At 34.0% G+C, this 26,377-nt stretch overlaps 1 protein-coding gene across 3 annotated transcripts in view; it reads right to left on the reverse strand.

Moving 5' to 3' along the window:
• Nucleotides 1-209: 209 nt before the first annotated feature.
• PPM1A (protein phosphatase, Mg2+/Mn2+ dependent 1A) overlaps nt 210-26,377 on the reverse strand; it is a 42,669-nt gene continuing 16,501 nt past the window's right edge. The window contains exons 2-7 of one of the 3 annotated variants that reach the window (XM_082855184.1): nt 13,870-13,921; nt 10,291-11,144; nt 7,829-7,946; nt 3,544-3,652; nt 2,060-2,117; nt 210-1,103 (exon numbers count right to left, since the gene is read on the reverse strand). In XM_082855184.1, the coding sequence (XP_082711310.1) occupies nt 1,074-1,103; nt 2,060-2,117; nt 3,544-3,652; nt 7,829-7,946; nt 10,291-11,124 (1,149 nt within the window). In that variant the 5' untranslated portion in view covers nt 11,125-11,144; nt 13,870-13,921 and the 3' untranslated portion in view covers nt 210-1,073. Of the gene's footprint in view, nt 1,104-2,059; nt 2,118-3,543; nt 3,653-7,828; nt 7,947-10,290; nt 13,098-13,869; nt 13,922-26,377 lie in introns of those variants that run through there. The other 2 variants (XM_082855182.1, XM_082855183.1) reach the window with 2 other exon arrangements.

Below are 26,377 nucleotides of genomic sequence, written 5' to 3' on the forward strand. Positions count from 1 at the left end.
TTTAAAAATAGATCAAAGAACAACAGAGACTTAAATCTTTTATAGTCTTTCTAATGGAAGGGAAACAGTTCCATTTATGCCTTGAATTACAGTATTTTCCAATTAAAAGAGACTAACATCTTTCCCCATGAGAAAAATTCTCATTTACAATGGTATGGTGCTTTAAAATAAGGGCGGAGTAAAGGAGGAATTACACATACATGATTAAATTTCTTGTTTGTTAAATCAAGCTTTATTGATAAAATGGAATTCAGGATATCTTACTAGGAACAGCAGCAGGCCCAGCCAATCATGATAGCAAAAATGTGGCAGTCTCCTACTATTTGTAGGAAGCTGCTGCTTATCAATTAGTAATTAAATGTAAGGACTTGTAAAAGAGATGCAAAGAATCAAGGCATTTTAGCCCCAAGATTGATATTCCTATGAATATATTGTATTACCTGCAATACTCATGGCAACAAGGAGAGAACCTAGAACAGTTAAATGAAGGGACCAGCTTTATCGACAATGCCAATCCCACTGCCAAAAACATTAAACTAGTTTTCAATTAACTCCCTGGATATTCAGCTTTGTAAGATTTTGGAATAATTCTCCATAATCACGTGCACATTTGAGCGTCTAGCTGACATGGCTGCTGCTCTCCCTGTCCCAACCCCAAGTCCAAACACAGCATGACTTGAAAGGGCTATATATCTGTTGCGTCACACAACAAGCCAAACATTTCTTATAACTTTGATAGTGATTTAAAGCAGTTCATAATTAAATATGAGCATTTTATACAAGGACAATTATACTTTACAAAAAACAAAATCATACAACAAAAATTGCTGGAGTCTGATTTACAACATGAATTATGGTTTGAAATCACGTTTACATAAGTCTCAAATTTACAAAAAAAAAAAATCAGTTCTAGGCTAGCTGTGGTACTGCTGAAGTTCTCTGGTGTAATCACTCTCACCCATGTCATACATGCCCTTCTTTAAAGTTGAAGATGGATGTTTAAAAGGTTCAAGGAAGTTGAGCTGTACTCTCCTTTGGAGGTGAAGGTAAACTCCATGGCTAGATGAGCAGTTTCACCACATATCATCAGTTGAAGTAGAGTCCTTTATAAAAGGAAACAAAGCAAAACAAGGAACTAAATTAAAACTTAGAGATGCATTATTTCCTGGGTAATGCAGAAAGATAAGGTTTTGTAAAGCTGACCTTTAGAATATAAATGTTTTCTAAAATATATAATATGTGTACATGTGTTTATGAAATATCAATATTTAATCTGTTTAAAGAATTGTGAACCCTTTATTTTGTTTTGGAATAAAATATTTGAAATATGATTTTACCATGAGGTTGACCAAATGTATTTCTAAACCAATCAACTACTAAAAAGAATTTTATTTTTCTCTTCAATAAACCCAATTTATTTTTAGAACACTACCTTTACAAATTTTTATTGCATAAAAACCTCAAGTAATAAGAGATTTGAGGAAGTTTCATAATGCAATATATAAAATATTTCAGAGCCAGGCCCAAATGATTTTAAGTTACCACTTTTCTGTAATCACCATACTACAACAGAATTGTAATAGGAAACTTAATTGGAGAATAGGGCATTCTAAATGTCTTTATATAAACAGAATTCTCTAGTCTAGTATTTAAATGAAATATGCAGGGTTCTTGGCAAAGAATGGGCATTAATGGAGATGGGTATTCTGAAGCTCTGTTACAGCTGCTTACAAAACTCAGAATTAATTCAAGATTCTGAGCAGAGATATTCCCAACTTCAAAAAAACATTTAGTGGCGGAAAATTTCTGAAGTTGATTGCTTGGAGAGGCTTAAAAAAACCAGAATAATTAAAAGGGACTTTCTTCTTTTTTGAGTTAAATGGCCACTCACCATGATTATATCCTCAAGCACTAGAACTGTGGTGCTGGCAGAGTTCAGAGCAGTCAGGGGTGTGTGTAAGAGAATGGGTGCAATGAACAGCTCTGCAAAAACAGGTAGGAAGGATATGCATTTAGAGTAGAGGGGAAGGGAAAGCAGAGGGAGCTAAATGCCACTTACAGTGTCATCATTTTTGTATGGATTCAGTCTGTTGTAAACGGCTTCAATAACATTCCGCCTAAATTTAGAAAAAAAATGCAGAAAGTTAATTCTTCAGAGCACAAAACTGCTTAGTAACTCATAGCCAGGTGTTCGTTAAAATGTCAAAGATACTCATACACTTAAATTATTTTAGTTCTATTTCTTACTGTCAATAAGTGAGCCATACTTTAAGATATTTGGGTCCCACTGTTAAAGTAGTGGTGAATTTATTCTAGAATGTAACACTCTACTAATGCAATTAATAGAAGACTAAAAGTCATGGCTTGGAAAAAAAAATCAGTCTATATGGGCTACTTCTGTTTGAACTGGCATTTAGTGGTTATGAGTCAGAAATGACAATGCAGTTCTTAAGATATAATATTAATATATTCTGGTTAAGAGCTGAATGTTGTGAAGTAGAAATAACTTCAATATCTGTTATGGTAAAATAATTTAGATATTTTACACTTAAATTTCTGCTTTTCATAATGCCCCTTTAAAAAAGCGCTATTAAAACTGAAATGTCAAATATGACATTTCCCTGGCAAGTCTAGGAATTACTTTTTGTATCATATTTTATTAAAAAATCAGTAGTGGCATTTATAAGTTATAAGCCTCCCTACTTACAAAACTGATTTGAAGCAATTTTATAGACAGTCATTTCACAGATCATATCGGAAGAAACAATTTCCAAAAAATAAAACCTTCAAACAGGAAGTTTTACAATTACATGAAATGATTAAAGAACATGGCTACACTTACAGATCAAGTGGAGGATCAAGGAAATTAGTCAATATATCTTTGTAGGTCAATTACATGGATATCTGAGGTAAAAATGTTTTAAGCCTTGAATTATAAAATTGCTTAAAGTCTCTACTGTAGTTTATAAAGATGTAAGCTTAGTATCTAACACATATTAGCCCACAGTTCTAGGAACTAAAATGAAAAGAGAAAAAAAGCAAGAAATGCATCTACCTATCTTGCCTTACACCAAAACCCAACCAACCAGCATCAACAACCAAAAACACTAGGAAAATCAGAGATACAGAAAAATGGCCCAGATGGAAGAAGAGAAAAATGCTCATCCATGGGGTGTTCAGTTATCCAGGGATTAAGAAAATCAAATTATAATAGTAGGAATAATAATGACACTTAGAATTTTGTAGTACTATGTAATTTAGTTTAAAAATTTTTTTCACTGTATTATCTCAGTTATGCTATATGAGGCAATCAGTGTAATCCAAGCCTCCACTGAAGACAGCCTTCAGTGTAATTAGTTACAATGATATTCTGATACCGATTCTAAGTAAGCACCATGTATCATTAATACTGAAAAACACCGAACCACAGCTTAAACATTTTGAAGTCACTTTAGAAATTAGGTAAATACACATTTGATCAACGGACACCTAACATTTTCATGTACAGAGATAGATGGTAAGAGTACGCAGAATATAACTTACTTGCTTGCCAATTCACCCCCTGGTGGGAGGCTGGGGATGTTCTCACTCGCTAATGTACGCATCACATGGACTAAGTCAGGGACGCCTTCCCCCTGCTTCTTTATGATTTCTGGGAATCAGAAGTACTTTTTTTGTAAGTGTTATCCAAATTTAATAATAATTAAAAAAACTGAAACAAAGATAACTTAGGTTTTTAAAGATGGCATTTACCACATCTGAGATTTTCTAAACTATATAAAAAAATAAAAATCAAATTGACCTTTGAAAACTGATGACAAAGGGATGTACAAAATGATACAAGAGATACAATACTTTCCAGAAACTTCAAAGAATGAAAATAAACAAGATAAAAATGTGAAAAAATTTCATATTAAAATCAATGTATTACCATAATCAGGGATATGTGTGTACAAATGAGGATATTCCTCTTAAGATGCCAACTAATTACATCTGAGGAGATTAACTCCTCTCTTTAGACTGGAAACATGTTTCCTGAACTTTGCCCTGAAAATACAGTACACAGATTTTTAAAAAAAAATAATTTCAAGATTTGAAAAAAGAAAAAAAAAAACCTTTAAGTATGGGGGATTTACTGATTATATACTAACCCAAATCATATTTACATATGTTTATATTTGCAAAATGATACTTAAGTAGCATGTGCAGAATAGGTCATGTACTTGAACACCACTCTCAGCTTAACTTCTGTCTAAAGTATCTTTAAGCAATAAATAGATATATACCATTTCCTTAGTTGACTGTTTGAACAAAGCCTACAGAATGGAAAAAGGCTAAATTTCAGGACAAAATTTTTAAAAAGAAAAAATTTGATAAACCATACAACTGTATTTAAAATTGTTAATTTCAAAACATTCAGTTATTAAATGGATAGAGTGATATGATCGGCAGTGTTGCCATGCAGATGCATATTGTTATTCATACCACAAAATACCAACCATTATGCACAGACAACTTAAAGAGCTCTCAAACTATTCACTTTAAGTACAGGAAGTCTTTACCTGGAGTTTCAGCATATTTATTCTAAACGTAAGATCATGCCAAGAGTATTTGTAAGTTATATGTTCAATTTTTTGTTTTCCATTATTTACACTAAGAAATTTTCTTTGTCATCATTGTAGATCATTCTAGTTCTCAATTTGTAAATACCTTTGAAAATACAATGCATGTAAAGCCCTTTCATCCTTTGATCAAGCTTCAAAATATTAATTCATCATTAAAGCCACATATTAAAAGACAGACATTGCTACCCATACTTGTTTAAATGGCTCAAACTGTCCTTTGAGGATTAAGGCCAAATTTTACCATCTTTTATTTTTTGCTTTTTTTTAAACCAGTCTTTAATCTGAACAAAAAGCAAGGATCTCAGATTTGGTTTGCCAAGTTCCTTTATTGTATAATCTTTAACATCTAGTATATTTATTCTACATGATTCTAATGCTGGAAATTTGCTGTACAAAAATAAAGGAATTTGATGTTGACCTAAACTGCACAATTTCACAATCTAAAGCTGTAATACACTTAACATACAGTCTCTGCTAAGCCAATACAATTATTGGATAGATAACTAGATACAATATAAATGAACACTGATGATAAATTCAATCAATGATGGTTTCAGGTCTAAAAACATTACCTTGAATCATCTATATTTGATGTTTCATACATCTCCTTTGTTAAAATATAAAAATTAGGATATTTTAATTGTGAATAAAATTACAGGAAGACAAATTCTTTAAAAAAATAATATAAGACTTTAAAAACAGTTATATCTCCTATTCCACATGGGACAATACACTTAAACTATCTGACCATTAATACTACACTAGCCTTGATTCTCTGTGCTTTAAAAAATAAAGAAAAAGAAATTTTAAGAAATATTCCTTTAATTGCTCTTGGACTATACATTTTAATTAGAATTGTAAAAAGACTGAATGCTTTTATTAAGGAATATATATGTATAGAATATCTATGTTCCACATACTCATGTATAAACATATTCTGGCCCCCACCCCTCCACCAAGCCTGAGGGATTCTATCAGTTATCTCCAAATTAGCAACTTTAAAGCTTGGGCAGTCAGTAGCAAATAAAAATACATACATGACACAAGTATCCTCTTAAACTGGCTTAGAAGGACCACAACTTAAGTGGTATGGTTTAAATCATGAGCTGAATCTTTTCACAACCCTAGAGAGTCAAGTATTTAGAATATCATAGGAGGAGAGCTAAAAAGCCTTTGTCCTTTTCTGTGGTGTGGACAGAGAAGCCAAAAGTATTCAAAGCAAATAAAATGAGGTTTAATAGGTCACAGCAATTTAGTGAAGGCATGTACTTAAAGAAAGAAAAAAAGAAAAAGGTATTCAGTGCCTGTTTTGGAAGCTGATTGCAGTATTTATCACTTTTTAAGACATATAACAACTTTTACAATGCAAATAGTTACATTCTTTCTATGTTTTACATTCTTTCTATTAATTCTTTCTATGTTTTTAAATATAGTAGTGGTTTTTAATTACTGTAATATTTAACTAGATGCAGTCTCATCAAATCTACCTCAGTAAATAATACTGTATTTAATTTACGACATAATAATCTCCAGTTGAACAGTACAAGTATAACAACACTTCAACATACCAAAAATATTGAGGATTAATGTAAAGTCTGTTCAGGTGGCAATTCTTGCTTGATAATAAGCAATATAAAACTTAATATTGTAACATAAAATTACTTATCTAAAGCAATTATTTAGAATTGCATCAAAAACTTAAGAGTGCACACTAAAGAGAAAAAATAGCAATTCATTTCTAAAATTTGACCCCATTTCATAGTAAATAAAACTAATTATTTCTTTAAATTGATAAGAAAACATGTACACTCAGGTTAAAGTGCCAATAAATTAAATGTCAACATATCCCAATACATATTCTTCTTCAGGTTTCATATTTTTCCACTAACAGCAGTTTGAACCAATGTGCTATGACTTGGTAGCATTCTAAATATTTTATCTCACTGATAACTTATATTGAAATGAATCACTTAAAACAAAAAATTTCCAAGACCCTTGGAAACAGTGAGGAAACAAACTCATTGAATAGTATGTCCAGTGAATGAAATACTAAATACTATATACACATACTAGATATATCACTATCAAGTAGGTGAGAGAAATAAAAACAAAATAGCAGCTCCAGACAGTACTGAAAAATCAAAACCAACCATGATTCTAATATCAGACTAATTATAATTGGTATCAAACAGCAAAAAGGGAGAAAACAAAATTAAAGTGCATATTAATTTTAATAATGCAGGCACAGCAGGATATAATAGTGTATCAATGTTTACATGCTATTAAAGGTCTTTAACGTGCAATGTAATGACATTAGGAGCCAAAAATGCATTTTAACACTATTATTGGCATGTCAAATTTTTCTGCTTAAAGAAACTGCATAATCTACATGCTTATTGCATATATGCAGTAAACTGGAATTCTCTGGGGAGACTTAATAGTTATGGCAAATAGTAGCTGCATCAATGATCATTTAAAAGTTTTTCAAATATTTAAAGGCATTACACTTGAGCTACAAATACCTTTCTAATTGTCTCAAAGTAATTTGCAGAATTATGACAAATACACTTCTGTAATTCCCAACTTATTTCTTGATTTTATTCAGCATTTATATTTCTGCCAGGTAGAGATATATGCCAGGTATGTCTTCTATTCAGGTTTATGTTGTCTAGGTGAGGCAGTTTATGGCTTAGGCAAGAAGCTTTGGAACAGTTTAAAATAAATTTTTAAAAGCTGTGGCACATGAAAGTTGTTAATAACCAGGCTATGATCTTCAAGTTATTTTTTTAAAGTCCCAAAGATCTTAAAATTCATACACACAGCTTTACACAGAAAGATGGTATTCAAATTATCACCATCATAAAAAATCTGTTTATAATTAAATAAACCACAAATTAGACTTTCCTGGCATAAAATTATTCATGCCAATGAATTCATAAAGAATTTGAAAGCACACAACACTTTAGCCTTTTTAAACAGAAGTATCCTGAACAGAATGTACTGGGCCATCCGAGTTGCTATTTCTAATATAACTGTGATAGGACAATAACAAATATCTAAACAGCTACTACAGAAATGCCCTTTCCCACTTTTGTACACTAAATGTCAAAGGCATGTAAAGATCTAAAAGCTAAAATGTTAAAGTTTGATTATGTTGAGGTTTTTCTTTAATAAAGCTACTTATTTTTTGTTAAATGATCCACCTTCTACTCTGCTTTCCAGGTACTTGTCCAACTCTGCCTCCTTCGTCACTGCTTCTGGCGATACTTTGGGTGCATTTGGAAAACAGATCAATATCACACTCATGTTGTCTCGACTTCCCTGGGAAGAAAAAAGTTTGAGAAAATATTGTTTTCTTTTTGCTCTTCAAAGCTTTGAGAACCTTTACAGTCATGCCAATTATACTTGTTCTAGTGAAAACATATATTGTTTTTAAGGAGAGAAAAATATATATGCACATGTGGAGCGGCACCACCCAATACATATATTGTACATATGGTATACAGAATAACCAATACTCCAAAAGACAAGAGAGAAACACTACAGATTAAAAAAATGATTGTTGCAGTAGAGTTTAAAGCTCTATAAAACAAATATTTCTGAACATTTACTGGTGGCCTACTTAACATGAAGTGATACCTAACACAAATACACATACATACATTCATTCAATTCAACAAGATAGAAAATTCTAGTGATATTCTTTACAACATGATTTGATCTGTAGTTACATATATACTTGAGAAATTTACTTTTTTTTGACAAATTTACATTTAAAATAAATTATGGGGCTAATTAATCTGCTTCATAATAAGTAGAAATATGGAATTAGAAATAAAACTACATATATAAAGTTTATAAACCAGCTTTTAACTTTCATAATTTAAAAAAAAGTTTCAACTTTTAGGAAGTACATTTGTTTTTAAAAGCACCTAGATATTCAAAATGCTATAATTAAAATACTTGAATCAATTTTGGCCTCCCCAAAAATCAGACTTCCTCTTCCTATTAGTAATTGGAGTTCTAAAATTTTAAGTATTTAATTCCCCTATATGGGAAAATTGAAGTTATACCATTAATTTAAGCAAATACAAAGAATTTAATATTTAAAATATTGGGGGAAATTGTATAAAAATGAGGCAAATGATAAGATACTGAACAATTTTTAAAACAGAGCATAATGCAGAAGAGATAAAGTAGAATCTGAGTCATAATTTACTAATATCTGAATCTGACCAAGTCTCTCAAGAAAACAGCTTTTAATTTAGTTAACAAGTATTTAACTCTCAAGCGCTACGGAATAAACCTAACAAATGAATGCTACTTTTTCCCTTTTTTATACTAAAAGGGACAAAGAACATAAGCATCCTTGTTTGGTTCCCCCCAAATTCAGAAATTAACAATAGTGTGTACTACCAAGTTGTTGCTCTATTGATTTTTTTTTAACATATGTGTTGGATGTTACATAAACTTGATTTGTGTTGGATATTACATAAACCTGATTTTTAATTAAGATTTTAAGTACAGCTGGCAGTTGTGCATATAAAACCACAGAGAATATTATGTTGACTTTCTATTTCCGAGTTTTAAAAGGACATCAAATATACAGCCTCAGAAGAGTTTTATAAAATCACCATTTGTTAAACAAACACAAAGAATTAGTTAATGAGCATTATTGACAAAATAGAACTGTGGTGTAAAGAACACTGCACCTAAGTCAAGGACTTGGATTCTAGTCTTAGCGCTGCAACTAAAGAAGTAAATTGTGTAACATTTTTAACTTTTCTAGAAAAGGGAGCAGCATGTATCAAGCACACACTGTTTGCTAAAACTAGGTACTTCATATGTATACATTAGTTCATCAACAGTCTTATGAGTTAGATACTATTTTCTCCATTCAATAGCTGAGAGAGGTGGAACAATTTGTTCAAGACTATAGAGTACAAAAGTAACAGAGGTTAAGATTTGATTCTAGGTCTGACTCTGAAGTCCGCAGAGCCTTCTCTTGCTCATCTATATACATGATCCCATTTGATCATCCCGACAACCCCATAAGACAGGGTAATAATGTCTCTCTTTCTCTCTCTTTTTTATACAATTAAAGAAACTGATTTTCCAGACAATTTAAATAGCTTACCTGAAGTCATACACAGTCTCATACCAAGTTCTTCTGACTCCATGTCCAAGGCTATTTCTATTACATCACACCAAATGATCACTAAATCCTCTGTTGGTGCTACAGATTCATTAGACCATAGTCTCAAAGTATTTCCATAAATGTACTGAGATATCACATGGTAAAAATAAAATATTAAAATTCTAAAATGCTTTTCATATATAGACACTGAGGCTTAACCCTCCCCATTCCCTTTTCTAAAACATGATACAGTCTTTTACCTTTGATAAAATTCCACAATAGTAAAAAGCTCAAGTAGTCATGGTTACTAAAAGACTAAACATTCAGATTATAACCCTTGCATTTTTGGTAACCGCGTAATTTATTTCTAAGAAGTATTCCTATGTTATTTTCATAATTGATGAAAAGTATCCTGCAATTGTACCAAAAACTTATTTCTGAGTACTATAGGTTCTAAGATGATTATATACTAGAGTAGTAATTAAGATGACATAAAATCATTTCATCTAAAAAAAAAAGTCTAGCTACCTTATACAAACAGGTGTCGACTACTTCATTGCAAACTTTCTCAAGGTCATCAGTGACTTCAAGTCTGGATCTTACAAAATCACAGAGCTCTTCATTTCCCATGACATCCCAAATACCATCACATGCAAGAATAATGAACTGATCATCTTCTTCAGATCTTTCAATATCATGGACTTCAGGCTCTGGTGACACAAGCTGCTCTGTAGGACCTTTTCCATGGACACATTTGTAATCGAAGTCCCCAAGGGCCCTTGACACAGCCAGAGAGCCATTCACACGTTGAATCATTACAGAACCACCTGCATTCTGAATTCGTTCTTTTTCCAGCGGATTACTTGGTTTGTGATCTTGTGTGAAGAAGTAAACTTTCCTGTTCCTACAAAGTAAACCTCTTGAGTCTCCACAGTTAATGAAATAAGTATGTTGAGGAGAAATTAAGACACCCACAGCTGTTGACCCACTTCTATCAGCACCATGTTTCTTCTCTGACATAACTCTCATATGTTCATCAATCTCCAGAAAACCTGTTCTGATTCCATTCTTTACATTTTCCACAGAAGGTGCTCCTGTAGACCCTTTAAAATCCTGGTTATTGGTGATGTGATCTAACAAATGCTCACAGCAGTATTTGGCAACCTGAGAACCAGCATGCCCATCATACACAGCAAAGAATGACCATGTTTCAAGTCCACTTGGCAAACCGATCACAGCCGTATGTGCGTCCTCCATTTCAACTCGCCAGCCTTGCATGCTGCTTAGCCCATATCGCAACCCATTACCCTGCCCCTGGGCATTATGTTTTTCCATCTTTGGTTTGTCTAAAAATGCTCCCATTATGTCTTGATCCTCTAGGTCTGCAAAGGAAGAGAAACAGGAAAGTTAATAGCTATCTTATAAACAAACTACATATCCAACAACCTTTTTAAGAGAGAAGGAAATACCAAGAAAGCTTTAAATAAGAATTCACAACTCTTGTGATAAGCAGACACTCACTGCTGACTTGGAACCTGATGATTAACAAGGAAGAATTGGGGGAAAGGCTGTTCAGGCACAGCTCAGAATGTACAACAGGCAGAGAGAAGTAAAGCATCATGATAAAAGTAGCTGATCTGACACTCTCCCCAAGGAACAAGTACTTGAAATAGAAAAGAGACTTGGCAGTGGCCATCAGCTTACATGAACCATGTCAAGTGGTTAAGGATGCATTGAATATATGAATCTCTTAGGGAATCTCAGAACTAAGTTGTATGTATATATTAATCAAGAAAAAACAAATAAATGAATTCACAGGACATACCAAAAGCCTACTAATTCAAACATCTTAGTTGAACATTCAGGATTTTCCAAAGTTTGATTCCAAATATCTAGTTTTATTCCTACTACATCAACTCTCTGAAAAAGTAGAAAAAGATCTACTCACAATGATTCAAATTTGCATGCTCCTTCCCTTAAGTCTTTCCTCCTTACTTATAGAAATAAGTATACCCATCCTTTAACGTCTAGCTCAAATTCTACCTTTTCCATTGGTTTTTCAGTCTCTGAAAAGCCAATAAGTTATTAGATACCTGTAAGTGGTTCAGCCTCAATTTTCAAGTTGCAAAGCAATTATACATACATATAACAAAGACTGTCATATGTAGATATGATAAAATTCATCTACTGTAACCTAATCTAGTGGTAATAACACGTATCATCATATGGTACTCTATAACCATTTGCTATAAACAGAAAAGGAGATCAAAAGGTCTAGGACAGCACTGTGGACAAGCCTGAAAGCTTAGCTAATCTAATCCTTTCCCAATAATCAAAAGCTAAAACCCTTGGTCTGGAATGAGCTTACACAAAGCAGGAAGACAGTTGGCCTTTACTTGAGTAATGGCCTAGAATGTAGACACTTGTGGTCCAAGTGATCAAATGAGTCACAATTTAAAGCAATCTGAAAGAAGGATACAATGAGATTTAATGGAGGTTAAGGTGAGATGGGAAGGAGTGGGGGAAAGTACCCAGGTAAATCAGGATGCACTTAGGAGATTAGGGGATTGATGATGCTAAGCTCTGAGAAGAAGCTGGGAGAGAGAAAGGAAGAAGAAAAACAACTCAGAAAGGAAACAGTTTCCCAGCAACCTCTCCCTCCTTCTCTATCCTACGAGGGCCAAACTAATACACAGCAGAGAAGTCTGGCTGATTAGTATGATAAAATGATCTCCTGCCTACTTGTCTGTGTCCTATTACAATTCCACTAATGGAGGTTAAATAATGAAAACTAGCCATTATTTATTCCTTATGGTGGTATTCATCAAATTACCTTTCTGACACCAAGTTGATACACAATATGGCAAGGGTGAGTGTTTTGATTGGACAAAAGATACAATAGTAATGATACCTTAATAGCAGACAATGTTTAAGATGAATTCTAAATCACTGATAAGTGTTTTACAACTGTTACCTGAAGTCATTCTCAACAACACTCTAAAGTAGGTAATAATATTATCTTCAATTTATAGATGAACTTTAATGTGACTAAAGAACTTGGCCAACGTCACTCATCAGACAAGTTGAGGGGAGTCAAGTCTCTAATTCAAGCCTGCCTGGCTCTAAAGCACCATCTACTACTACAGCAATGGTCTCAGTCATGGCTGTACAAAAGAATTATCTGTGGACCTTTTGAAAAGTTAAGATTAAAAAAACCAGAATTTCCACAGTAGGGTTGGAATCTAGGAATCTGTGTATCTGTTGTAAAGATTAGATGGAAAGCCTAGATAGATAGGTAGATAGAAGATGATTAAGCCATGGTGAGGTTAAGTCATCTGCTGCCTCATCTCTGTACCTCAATTCCTTTAGCTAGGCTAAAGGGGAGGTGGGAGATGTTACAGTCAGCCCTCCATATCTTCGGGTTTGGATATGGAGGGCTCACCATATTCACTGTACTATGCTATTTTATAGAAGGGACTTGAGCATCCACACATTCTGGTATCCATGGGGGCTCCTGGAACCAATCCCTGCAAATACTGAGGGACAACTGTATACTTAAGACACTTGATACCACAAATCTAGCATTCGTCATCTTATAATGGGCATATATTAATACGTACCTCTGAATGTTGCTGCAAAGTTTAAATGAGGTAATGGCTGCAAAGTAGCTACATAGAGCAGAGCAAACATGAGGAACTCAGCAAATGGAAACTATTTAATTATGACTACATTCCCACATACACAACACATCTAGATTCTGATATTACCTAACAGGGATCTTACTCTCCCTCTCCCTTTTATAGAAAAGTCCAGTAGTTATTTTCCAGAGATATATCTATCTATCGATCGATCGATCGATCTAGATATATATATATGAAACTACCAAACAAATAATTCTTTGAAGATAAACAGGGTATGCTTTCTAAAAAAAAAACACCCCAACTTTTGAAAAATATATATTAGAAATATAAAAATGTAACAAACCAAGTCAATCATCTGATAAAATTTTAGGTCCAGCTCTACTGCAAATGCAAAAATATAGTCAAGGGCAAATAATTTTGTGTCTGGATTTTTACATACTGAAAATAGGTGATTCAGAAATCTTACCTCCTGGGATTCTGAATAATTTGTAGAAGCCTGGTGAAGCAGCCAACTATAGCTACAAAATACAGCAGATAGTTATATAAAAATAATAGTTATCAGAAATTATTTACTTATAAATACTATGACATAGTACTTATAAATATGTCATACTTATAAGTACTATGACATACTATAAGTACCTATAAGTAAATAATTTTTACTTTTAAAAAATACATAGTTATTTTCCATAACTGGACTACTAAAGAGTATTTTATTTAGTCAAGTTATTAAATTGGCATGTATCTACAAACAGTAAATCCCAAGGCGATTCAGTTTGCCCATGAAAGTTTAAGTTAGTTTCTGAGAGAAATTCTAGTTCTCACCTAGTGTTAAATCTACTCTGAGCACATGCTGGGTCTCATCACAACACTAGCATTATCAGATGATCTGAACATTTCAATACAAAGTACTATGACAATCATAAGACTGAACTCATCTTTGATATAATCAGAAAATTTGGTGACCATTTTTGTCTTTTAAAACCAAACAAACTCCCAAATTGAAAAATCCTAAGGCTGAGTCAGGAAGTATTCATTAAAGTTCAGCGACTGCCTTTTATTAAGTAAAACCGATCTCACAATCATAATGAAGAGTCCTGAACCTGGTCATTTGGTTTAATCCACTCAGAATTATCCCAAGTTAAAAAAAAGCTCTATATATTCATTCCACTGTTAAGATCCCTAAGCATCATATTAGCCATGAAACAAGAGTTATTAAACTGACAATTCTGGCAGGGTCCTTTAGTAAAAAATTGAAGACTGAAACACTGCAGGGTTCTTTTCTGTTTACCTATGGACACACAGTATAATACAGAATGTCCTGGTGCTCCATTAACAGAGGACAAAATAGACTATGTAAACAATGTTGAGAAAATTATATTCTCCTAGTAATTGATATCAGAATTCTTCTTACAGCAAGCCCTACTTTTTCTGAGAAACACTAGTTTGATCAGATATGTAAGTAAGGGGTTAAGGATCAAAAGATATACTCAACATAACAAAAGATCACTACTAAACAACCATTTGAAGGAGGGTAGATGCTGCTAACTGAAGGATCTTTGTTTGATGAGCACTGAGATAGGTTTGATTATAAAAACTGGGGAGGAAAATCTGGACTAGACCTCCATAAGAAATAAGAAATCTAAAGGTTGGGGGAAATCCAGAGGGAAAAAACTATATAGCAAGAGAGACTTGAAGCTTCTTGGGGGGAAAGGGGAAAAATGGAATACCAGTTAGCAGCACTGGTAGCAGTGTATAACATGGCAACATTGAAGTCATTTGCAGTGAGGAGTGAACTCTCTACTACTACCAAACCTTTGGTATAGCCTACATTGCCCACTAATGCTTATGTATGAATAGACTGTCAAAGATGAGGACAAATGGTCAGCTGACCTCTGGAATGCACACTTACTGAACAATAGAATACTAAGCAATTTATTGCATAGACGGGTTCAGAGAAGATGCACAAAGTCCTTGTGGCCACATCTCTCTACCAAGGATAATCTAGGCTACATAAACTACTTTTAACTTCCCAAGGTATGAAACATGGTAATTCATAAATTATATTTTGTAATCCAAGGTAACCATCTCAAAGTTATCTATGGTAATGATACATAAGCACATGAACAAAATTTTACACAATTTGAGGAGGAAAAAAAGATCAATCTTGGGTAATTTTTCTCCCATTTGGAGTCTGAAATTTCTAATCATTACAAAAATAGTCACACATTTATATGTACAAATTTGATTTTGATAACTTGTATAAATAATCAGAGCCAAAATGTAGAAATGATCTGTCTAAACCTATTTTACAAATGAGAAGGTACAGAGAAACAGAATGACTTGCCCAAGGTCAAAAAGCTAGTTCAGCACTAAGCCTGAGAAAAGGACCTAGGTTTCTGGACTAACACTCTAATTCTCCTACACAAGCCATCCTGTATATCTGCAAATGAAGTAATGGAAATCTAAAAATGTAGACTTTTAAAAAGACAACACACAAGGCAGAAAGGCATGGAAGATGGTCACCGAAGAAAGCAGAAACTTCTTTTAGTGTCATTTCTTCCTCTGCCTACTCTACATAATTTGTGTTCTAAACTACCAAAGGTAAATGACCAAAAAAAGAGGAGGGAAGGAAAGGTAAAGAAGAAGAGAAAAGGAAGAAAAGCAAGAAATCCAACTTTTATTTTTTGTCTGAGACTAACAGAAAACAACAGTGAACTAACTGCAATTTCTGGCAATGCCAATTTCAAATACACGAGCTAAATAAAATATAATAATGAGCAGAGAAAACTAAGAGGATGTATTTTTAAAGATTCAGAAATTAAAGGTGGGGATTGGGGGTGGGTGGGTGAGCTCAGTATTCATTAGCTCCAAACTAGAAAACGCCCATCAATTTATGAGATGACACTGAATGAATGAAACAACTGCAAGCTGTCAACCAAAGCAAAAAGAAAAAAAGCAAACAAACCACTCTGAAAGTAGGTTCATGGAAACGAAAAACAATTACTGAACTAAAATTTTCAAAAGAGACAATGAATAGCCAAATAGATACCACAGTTAAAACAATAAACAAAACAAAACAATAAATGAGATCACTTTGAGGAATTCTTTTAGAACTCAGGTCTTTCCTCATCTTGATTCCAAACATACAAACCCACCCATGTTGGTACCCATCCTATCCTCATACCTTTCTGTTATAACAGAGTACTCTCTGTCCTCGCACTTAAGTTAAATCCCTCTGTTAGAGCTTTGGAGCCCATGCTTCAAAGGAATCTTACACAATTTATGTGTCTGCCCAGGAATAATAACATTATTATCCTCTTTCACTCCTTTATATTCAACCTCCCCCTTTCTATTGGAGTACAACTTTTAAAGACACTCAAATGTCATCCATTAAAAATAAGTCTTTAGGGCTTCCCTGGTGGCGCAGTGGTTGAGAGTCCGCCTGCCGATGCAGGGGACGCGGGTTCCTGCCCCGGTCCGGGAGGATCCCACATGCTGCAGAGTGGCTGGGCCTGTGAGCCATGGCCGCTGAGCCTGCGCGTACGGAGCCTGTGCTCCGCAACGGGAGAGGCCACAGCGGTGACAGGCCCGTGTACGGCAAAAAAAAAAAAAAAAGTCTTTAGGTGACTCATTCCCCTCTAGCTACCTCCTGCCTCTTTCTTTCCCCTACAGTTCAAAGTCTTTTAAAAAAAAGTGTTGATGCTCCGAACTGCTGTCTGGCCATTCCATCAAAACAAGCTCCTCCAAGCTTAACCCAATGGACATTTTGGCCCTTGTCTGACTGACTGCTCAGAGCAGCACTCAACACAATACTCCTTGAAACACTCTTCCCATTGGCTTTTCAAGATGCTACACACTCCTAGCTTTCCTCCTACCCTAGCTTTTCCATCCTTGTCTTATTTGCAGGCCCATCCTCATCTCTCAAGCCATTAAATATTAGCATTCAAGGCTTAGACCTAGGCCCTCTTCTCACTCTATGCTAGCTCCCAAGGTACTCTTTCATATCGTTTTTTCTTCTTTTTTTTCTTTCATGGTTTTTGCCAGTGAATGGCACCATCATTCATCAAAGTGAATAGAAACCAAGGACATATCTTTGATACCTCTTTCTACTTTATCTCCCATCAGTCCAACATCAAGTTCCATGGATTCTACTTCTTAAGTATTCTCAAATCTGCCCAGTTTTTTCTCTAATACCATAGTCTTCAAGGTACCATCATCTTTCAATGCATCATTCTATACCAGCCTCCTATTTTGTCTCTTCACATGCATGCTGGCCTCCCTCCAATTCATTCTACAAACTGCAACCTTAGTAAACTTTTCAAAATACAAATATCAGTGATCGTTTTGTAATCTACAGAAATATCAAGTCACTATGTTGTGCACCAGCAACTAACATAGTGTTGCAGATCAATTATACTTCAAAGAAAACAAAAAACCCAAAAAACAAACTCACAGAAAAAGAGATCAGATTTGTGGTTACCAGGGGTGGTGGGAAAGGGAATTAAATGGATGAAGGTAGTTAAATGGTACAACCTTAACAGTTACAAGATAAGTAAGTACTAGGGATGTAAGGTACAATGTGACTAATTAACACTGCTGTATGCTATATTTATGTTTTTAAGATAGTAAATCCTAAGAGTTCTCATCACAAGAAAAAAAATTTTTTTTGTACCTACATGAGATGACACATGTTCAACTAAATTTACTATGGTAATCATTTCATGATGTATGTAGGTCAAATCATTATGCTGTATACCTTAAACTTACACAGTGCTGTATGTCAATTATATCTCAATAAAACCAGAAGAAAAAAGATAATATAATACAAATTTCACTGTATCACTTCTATACTAAAAGTCATTCAATGGCTTTCCTCTCTTTGGGGGGGATAATGAACTGCTTAATATGGCTCACATGAAAGCCCTGAGTAGTCAGGCGCCCATCAACCTTCTCCAGACTTACCTTACTTCATAATGCGCCGCCCCAATAACATTCTCCACTCCAACTGTAAGGGCTTTCTTACAGTACCTAGTACTTGTCACGTCCCCTTCCTCCAAATAACATAAACAAATGCCACTTCCTCTATAAAAAGCTATTCCTTCCTCTCTTACTCTACCCAATTCATACTCATTCTTCAGATTATTAACTCAAGTATCAGGTCTTCTGGAGAGCCTCCTTTGAATACTCTGGATTCCCCTAGCACAGCAGACCTTCAATAAACACTTGCTGAATGAATTAGCTCCAAAGAAAAAGCAGATGCAAATATTAAAAATTTGGTAACAGAATGAGTATACCCAGGGAATAAATATAAACATAAAAAAATAAGACTTTCTGATGGACAAAACAGAGAAGCTATAATCAAAGAAAGAAATTTTTCCCTCAGTAGAAGTCTTCAAACTTACAAAGCTCACTGAATATCTAGGAGGATTAATTGCTAAAAACCCACCCCTATTTACCCACAACTGAAGAAATTCAAGGAAAAGAAAAAAAAAAAACTATAACATAAGCTTCTAGGAAAATCTTGGGTAATCTTCAAAGGAAAGGGTATCAAATTAGTATCAGCCATTGCCAACTATAAAACTGAATCCTAAAGTAGAGAATAAACAGAGTTCTAAGAGTTAAGGTTAATTACATAATCATCCAAACTATTATTCATGTGTATAGGGGGAAAGACATTTTAAGATATATAAGGACTCAAAAAAAAAAAAAAAGATATATAAGCACTCAAAGCATATACTCATACTTTATGGAAAATTCAAGAAAAAATTCCAAACAAGCAAACATCTATTATGTTTTAAAACTATTAAGTTCATCTCTAAGACTTGTCATTAGTTTAACTTTTTAATAACATTACAGAAAAATAACCTTCTTAAAAATACTGATCTAGAAAAACAAAATCCCAATATATAAAGTAAAAGAACTTGGGAAGTGGCCCAATTATCCAAGTTAACACTAGGAAGACACTCTCATGTCTTTAGAATTATTCTCACATCAACAGCAAAGCACATATAAATCAAAAAACAAACAAAAAATCTTTCATAAGACTAAACTTAAAAGTTACAGATCTATCCAATATGAGACTTTGGACAAGTCGTTTAGCTTAATATCTAACTTTCCTTACTGATAAATAATCAACCTTGATTAATTAACAAGGTAATTGTTCTGAGAAATGTATAAGAAATTAAGTGAGAAGATTAAAATTTTAGGAATACCTACATAAATGGCATTAGTAAATTAATACTTTAGTCTAAAATCATGCTAATGAATTCCCATTTAAAAACTTATTCTCAATACCAAGATGATGATTATGAGATAAATAAGATTATTTTACTACAGAAAAGTCAACTTTTAAAGAAGGAAAAAAGAAAAAAGCAGCTACCAACTAAGACTACAAATTGGTAGCCTGAATTTGACCTTCACATATATTGTTAGTTCCTCTCCCCAAGCAACATGCATTCTCCAGAGTCCCCACTACTCCTTACTGACCATATCTAGACCATTTCATCCACTTTTCCACCATGGCATCTGAGTTTGCATCATTTGGTAAAGAGGACAATACCTGTGATTGTAACAGCATACAATCCATGAGGATTTACTCTAATCTGATCTTTCACTAATGTGGCCACCTCATCCCAAAGTAGCAGTATAGTAGACTGAATAATGGCTCCCAAAGACATCAGGCCTTAATGACGTAAACATTACCTCATTTGGAAAAAAGAGGTCTGTGTAGATGTGATTAACTTAAGAAACTTCTGATTGGGGGGGTTGGTGGAGAATATCTGGGGTTATACTGGGGTCTCTAAATGCAATCACAAGTGTCATTATAGAGGCAGAAGAAAAGCTGACACACACAGAGGAGAAGGTGATGTGAAGACAGAGCAGAAAGAGATCTGAAGATGCTGGCCTTGAAGATTACAGTGATGTGGCTACAATCCAAAGAATGCTGACAGCCACCAGAAGCTGGAAAAGGAAGGGAATGCATTTTTCCCCTAAAGCCTCCAGACTGAGCACATTCCTGCAGGCTCAATGAAACTGATTTTGGACTTGTGACCTCCAGAACTATAAGAAAATAAGTGTGTATGAAAAATCAGAAACTAGAATATAAAAAGTATTAACAGAGCTAAGGAATGAAATTTAAGAGATAAAACATTATTGTATTATTTTAAATAACACGAAAAGCAATAATGAGAAGTAAAGAACTCATAGAAAACAAGTTACAAGAAGTAAAAACCAAAATAAGAAAAATCATCCAGTATGAAGATAGTAAGAATAAAGAGGTAAAAGTGAGTAGATTAAAGACACACGCACTGTAGGTTCAACAGTTTATTAGTACACTGTAAAATGAAAATCAAATAATGGAAGAGAAATTAAAACCTCAAAGAAGAAATTAATCCTAAACTGAGAGAAAATTTGAACTTGATGATTCAAGGCATTCATCAAGCACTAGATAATTTTAGTAGAAACTGACCAATACCACAGCATAATTTGGTGAAGATAATGAATTTCAAGAATATAAGAATTTAGGGGAGGGATAAATTGAAAGCTTGGGATGAACACACACACACACTGCTAAATATAGATAACCAACAAGGACCTATTGTGTAGCATAGGGAACTCTACTCAATATTCTGTGATAACCTATATGAGAAAAGAATCTAAAAAAGAATGACTATATGTATATGTATAACTAAATCACTCTGCTGTACACCTGAAACTAACACAACATTATAAATCAACTATACTCCAATAAAATTAAAATATTTTAAAAAATGAAGAAAAAAAATATGAGAATTTAGACAAATAAAACATGCCAAAAAATAAAAACAAAAACAAACCAGGCTGGCCTCAAACTTCTTTGCAATGTCAGATGATAGGCAATAATGAACTAATACCTATAAATGTTGAGGGTAAAGGGGTATATTCCAAGAAATCTAGACCCAGCAATGTTGGCATTTATTATGAAGATAATAGAAAGATATTATCAAATATGCCAGCACTAAAGAAGTATATCATACATGTACCATTTCTGAAAAATCTGTTTAAAGACAGATTAATGCTATCAAGAGATTAATCAAAACAAGAAACTCAATAGTGGAGATGTCCTAGTATATAGGGCTTTGGGGTGGGCAAAATATATTAAGCAAATACAACCAAAAAGAAACCAAGGGTTGCAATTTTAATATCAGACAAAGGCAAGCATAAGGAATAAAGCAATAACGAGGATGGGTATCTTTTTAAATTGATATGGATGTTGTCTAAAATTATAATTTAATGTACAAATTTTATGTGCTAAATAACTATTTTTACGCCAGATAATTCATAGCACACCTATCAAAAACACTATATGCTGAAATCAAAACTATGTATTGTGTTCAAACACACTTAAAAACACTAATTAAAACTCAAATATTTACTGAATTGTACATTGAAAAACAAAAGCTTTATAGCTTTTCCTAATGCACTCCCACCGATCTCACCCTGGGGACCAAATAAAAGAAAGAAAAAGAAAGGAAACAAATGATACCATATTATCTAACTTGAATACAACAAACAGTAGATACTGGTAACAATAAAAGAAAACTTCAAACATCTGGAAATTGCTTTAAAAGGCATGCTTCTAATCAACTTTTCATTGAGTTTGTATATTTTTACAATTACAAAATATTTAGAAACAATAATAATAAGAAAAATCTCATATCAAATTCTATGAGATGTAACCAAATCTTATTCATGGAAACTCATAGTTTCTTAGTAAAAAAGTGAAGGCCAGTATACTAAATATTCAATTCAAGAAGTAAAAACAACAACCACACACATACACACAAAACCTAAGGAAAGCTGAAGGAATATGTTATGAAAAATTAAGGTAAATATGATAATTACATGAGAGAAAAATGATTAAAATAGGTAAACCACTAGTTAGCCTAATTGAGAAAAACTACAATTCAAACTTAGAAACCAAACAGGCTAAACTCACCTCACAGGTAGGTGTTTTTCGTTTTGTTTTTTATGAAACATACTGTGTAATTCTTTGTCAATAAATATGAAAATATGAAGGAAATTGACAATGCTCTAGGAAAACAAATTACCAATTTTCTTTTTCCCCCCAAGAAGTGACGGAATAAAGACCAGTAACTCTGGAACAAAATGAGAAAGTTATCAAAGAACTATCTTTAGAAAAAGCTCCAGGGCTCACAAGAAACAAAAAGCAAAAAGGCTGAAGAACAATTCGAGGTTAAAGACCGAAAAAATATGACAACCAAGTGGAATGTGTGATTGTGCGCTGGCTTATATGTATTTGTGTGAGCAAAGAGAATATGCATGTGTGCACATAGAGGGAAAAAAGAGTTTATAAAAAAATGTGGCAAAATGTTAACAACTGGTCATCTGGTAAAGATGGAAGTTCACTGTATTCTTTTTTTTTATATTTTCTGTAAGTCTGAATTGTTTTCAAAATAAAGTTATTAAAAATAAAAGTGCATTAGGCAAGACAATTTCACAACCAAGATGTTTTACGCCTTAAAAGAACATGTAACTCCCAAATTACCTAAACTACCTAAAGAACAGAGAAAAAAACTTACCACTTTTTATGAACATACACAATCCTGACGTAAAATTTGACAAAGATAGCACTAAAAAAATAAAACTATAGTCCAAACACATTCATTAATACAGATGCAAAAAACCCCAAGTAAAATATAACCATATATTACGGAATAAAGACAAATAACGCTAATTACTTACAAGTTACCAAGTAGGGTTCATTTTAGGAATTTAAATACATTCGGCAGCCCATTAATATAAGTCACCTCTTTAAAAGTTAAAAGGAGAAAAATCGGGCTTCCCTGGTGGCGCAGTGGTTGGGAGTCCGCCTGCCGATGCAGGGGACACGGGTTCGTGCCCCCGTCCGGTAGGATCCCACGTGCCACGGAGCGGCTGGGCCCGTGAGCCATGGCCGCTGAGCCTGCGCGACCGGAGCCTGTGCTCCGCAAAGGGAGAGGCCACGACGATGAGAGGCCCGCGTACGGCAAAAAAAAAAAAAAAAAAAAAAAAGGAGAAAAACCATATGATCGTCTCTGCATAGGCTATGATATGATAATACATATTTCAAGCCAGAAGGGAAGCATAGTGATTAGAACAGTTCCCAAGAAAGAAACAAGAACAAAGATACCTGCTCGTATCTCTATTATTTAGCAATGTCTAGAAATACTGATCAATGCGGTCACATTAAAAAAAAAAAGCATAAAATTATGAGATCATATTATTACTTGCAGATAACGATTATGTGATGGCAAACTCAAAATCTAAAACACTGTTAGAAGAAAAAGTTCAAGAAGGCTATGTGACTAAAGAAAATTATATAAGAAAACTATTAACAATAATAATTTAGAAAATAAATAAAAATGTCAGCAAAGGTATATCTGAATAATTAACAAGAAATATTCATGACCTTTAAGAGCCTCAGAATACGAGACATTCTTTTTTCTGAGATAGGAAGATTCAATATGGTAAAGACATTTTTCATCCCTTTATTAATAATAAATTCAATATAATCACAACTGGGTCTTTTTGTTCCCAGACCTTGATGAAATGATTCCAAAATTCATTATGAAAGATTAAATGTATGAGAACAGACAAAACATTCTAAAAACCATGAGAATTTGCCATACCTAATATTAAAACAATTTCAAATTATGGTATTTAAGAGGGAATACTACTGCAGGATAAACTGATCAGTGGAATAGAACCAAGACTCCAGAAAGAGCTGCAGGAACAAAAATTCAATAATTGATGTTAGAACGGCTGGCCTATTCCACTCCTGCCCTCCCATGGAGGAAAGCTGAATCCCTATCGTGGATCTTAAAAAAATACCAGCTGATTAAAGATTTAAGTTTGAAATACTAACAATAAAATCATACAAGTACATCTAGGCAAATATTTCTATAATCTTATGGTAGGAAAGGACTTTCTAAGTATGCCACAATGGCAAAAAGGAAAAGACTGACGGACTCCAAAGGAATAAAAAGTAACTCCAGAGAAATAAAACTTCTGCACTATAAAACAAAGCTCATAAGCCTGAAAAGCAAATATATATGATAAAGTTAATATTCCTAAAATAACAAAAGTCTTATAAGACAACAAAATGAACACTTTAAAGGAGAAGAAACGGACAAAGAACACGAACAGACAATGAAATTCATAAAAGAATGCAAGTGGCCAATAATATATGGAGCAATGACGAATCTCACTAGCCATTAAAAATAAACTTATTTTTCACACATTACTTTATCAAAGATCAAAAATTTATAACGTCCACTATTGGCAAAGGAGTAAAAAAAATATACTTCTCGTACATAGGAGAGCAAACTGGTACCTTTCTGAAGGCTATGTATGATATATAATACATTAATTTTAAATGATGATTTCCATTAAAATGGTTTTGTATATTCACACTTTGAAGTGTTCCTCTGTTCCAAATGTATTTTTAAAATACATTACTATAAAACAGAAAATTAAGAAGACCAAGCCACCTGCTAAAGATAAACTCCTGAAATACAAAGCACTTGGTGAAACTGAAACTGTGACTCGCCTGGGCTCAAGTAACAGAGATGCACAGAAGTCCACATCCTGTAGGGATAGTAACAGAACTAAAAATGCCCCCATGCAAGGCTGGGATAGAAACCAGCCTCACTGAAACGAATGCCTGTGGTGGAGGGGCTCTCTTGCTTGTAAAAGGAGGAGGGAAAAGCTACTTACTAGCCATTGCCAGGGAATTTAGTTTAAATGAAATTACGTGCTCCTTCAACAGAAGCACACACCTTCTTTAAGTCTGTATTTCTTGGAGAGATAAGCCTGATCCTGATGTTATCAAGAATCAGGGGAACCAAGCCTCTAATATAAGACATGGTTTCAGTCTGGGCACCCCAGAGCCAAGGTAAAGGTGCATGCAAAAAAACACTGGATAAGAAGGGTGAAAAGAAAGAAAACAAAAAAATTCTATCTAATATGAAACCAAACTCCAAAACACACCGGGACAACTAAACTAAGATGGACAGCCAACAAACATCAAAAATTATAGGAATTCCATCTAGAAGAAAAAGTAGCAATCAGAAAATAACTTAAAATGTGTATGTTTAGGATCCTTCCAAAGCTAAAAAGAACAACAGACAAGAAGGGGGTAAAAGGATAATAGCAAGGCTTCCCTGGTGCGCAGTGGTTGAGAGTCTGCCTGCCAGTGCAGGGGACGCGGGTTCGAGCCCTGGTCCGGGAAGATCCCATATGCCACAGAGCAACTAGGCCCGTGAGCCACAACTACTGAGCCTGCGCGTCTGGAGCCTGTGCCCCGCAACGAGAGGCCACGACAGTGAAAGGCCTGCGCACCGCAATGAAGAGCGGCCCCCGCCTGCCGCAACTAGAGAAAGCCCTTGCACAGAAACGAAGACCCAACACAGCCAAAAATAAATAAATAAATTTATTAAAAAAAAAAAAAAAGAATAGCAGAAGTCAAACCAGAATAGGTGGCAATAAGTGAGTGAGAGAACCTGAACATGAGAAAGTATTCACTGAGAAAAGCAATCGAGGCCACATAAAGTAGCTGAACAAAGTCAAAGTGTGAATCAGTAAATTGGAAAATGTACCTAGGAACTGCCTAGAACAAAACACAGAGACTAAGGATTAATAAAAAAGCAATATTCGAAGATATAAAGGCTAAGGAATTTCCTAGAACTGAACTTCAGATCAACAATCTATTTCAAAGAGTGCCTACAGATAACACAACATACACATACCTAGGCATACCATGGGAATGTGTTCAGAACATCAAGTATGGTAAAACAAACAAATACTAACATTTATATCATACTTGAAATATGCAGGGCTCTAAATGCTTTACATCTATTAATGCAATCATCACAACAACCCCTATAATACAGATACTATTTCATTACCTCTGTTGAGAACTTGCCCAAGGT

Source organism: Leucopleurus acutus (genome assembly GCF_964270905.1).
Source record: "Leucopleurus acutus genome assembly, chromosome: 1".
NCBI classification, from domain to species: domain Eukaryota; kingdom Metazoa; phylum Chordata; class Mammalia; order Artiodactyla; family Delphinidae; genus Leucopleurus; species Leucopleurus acutus.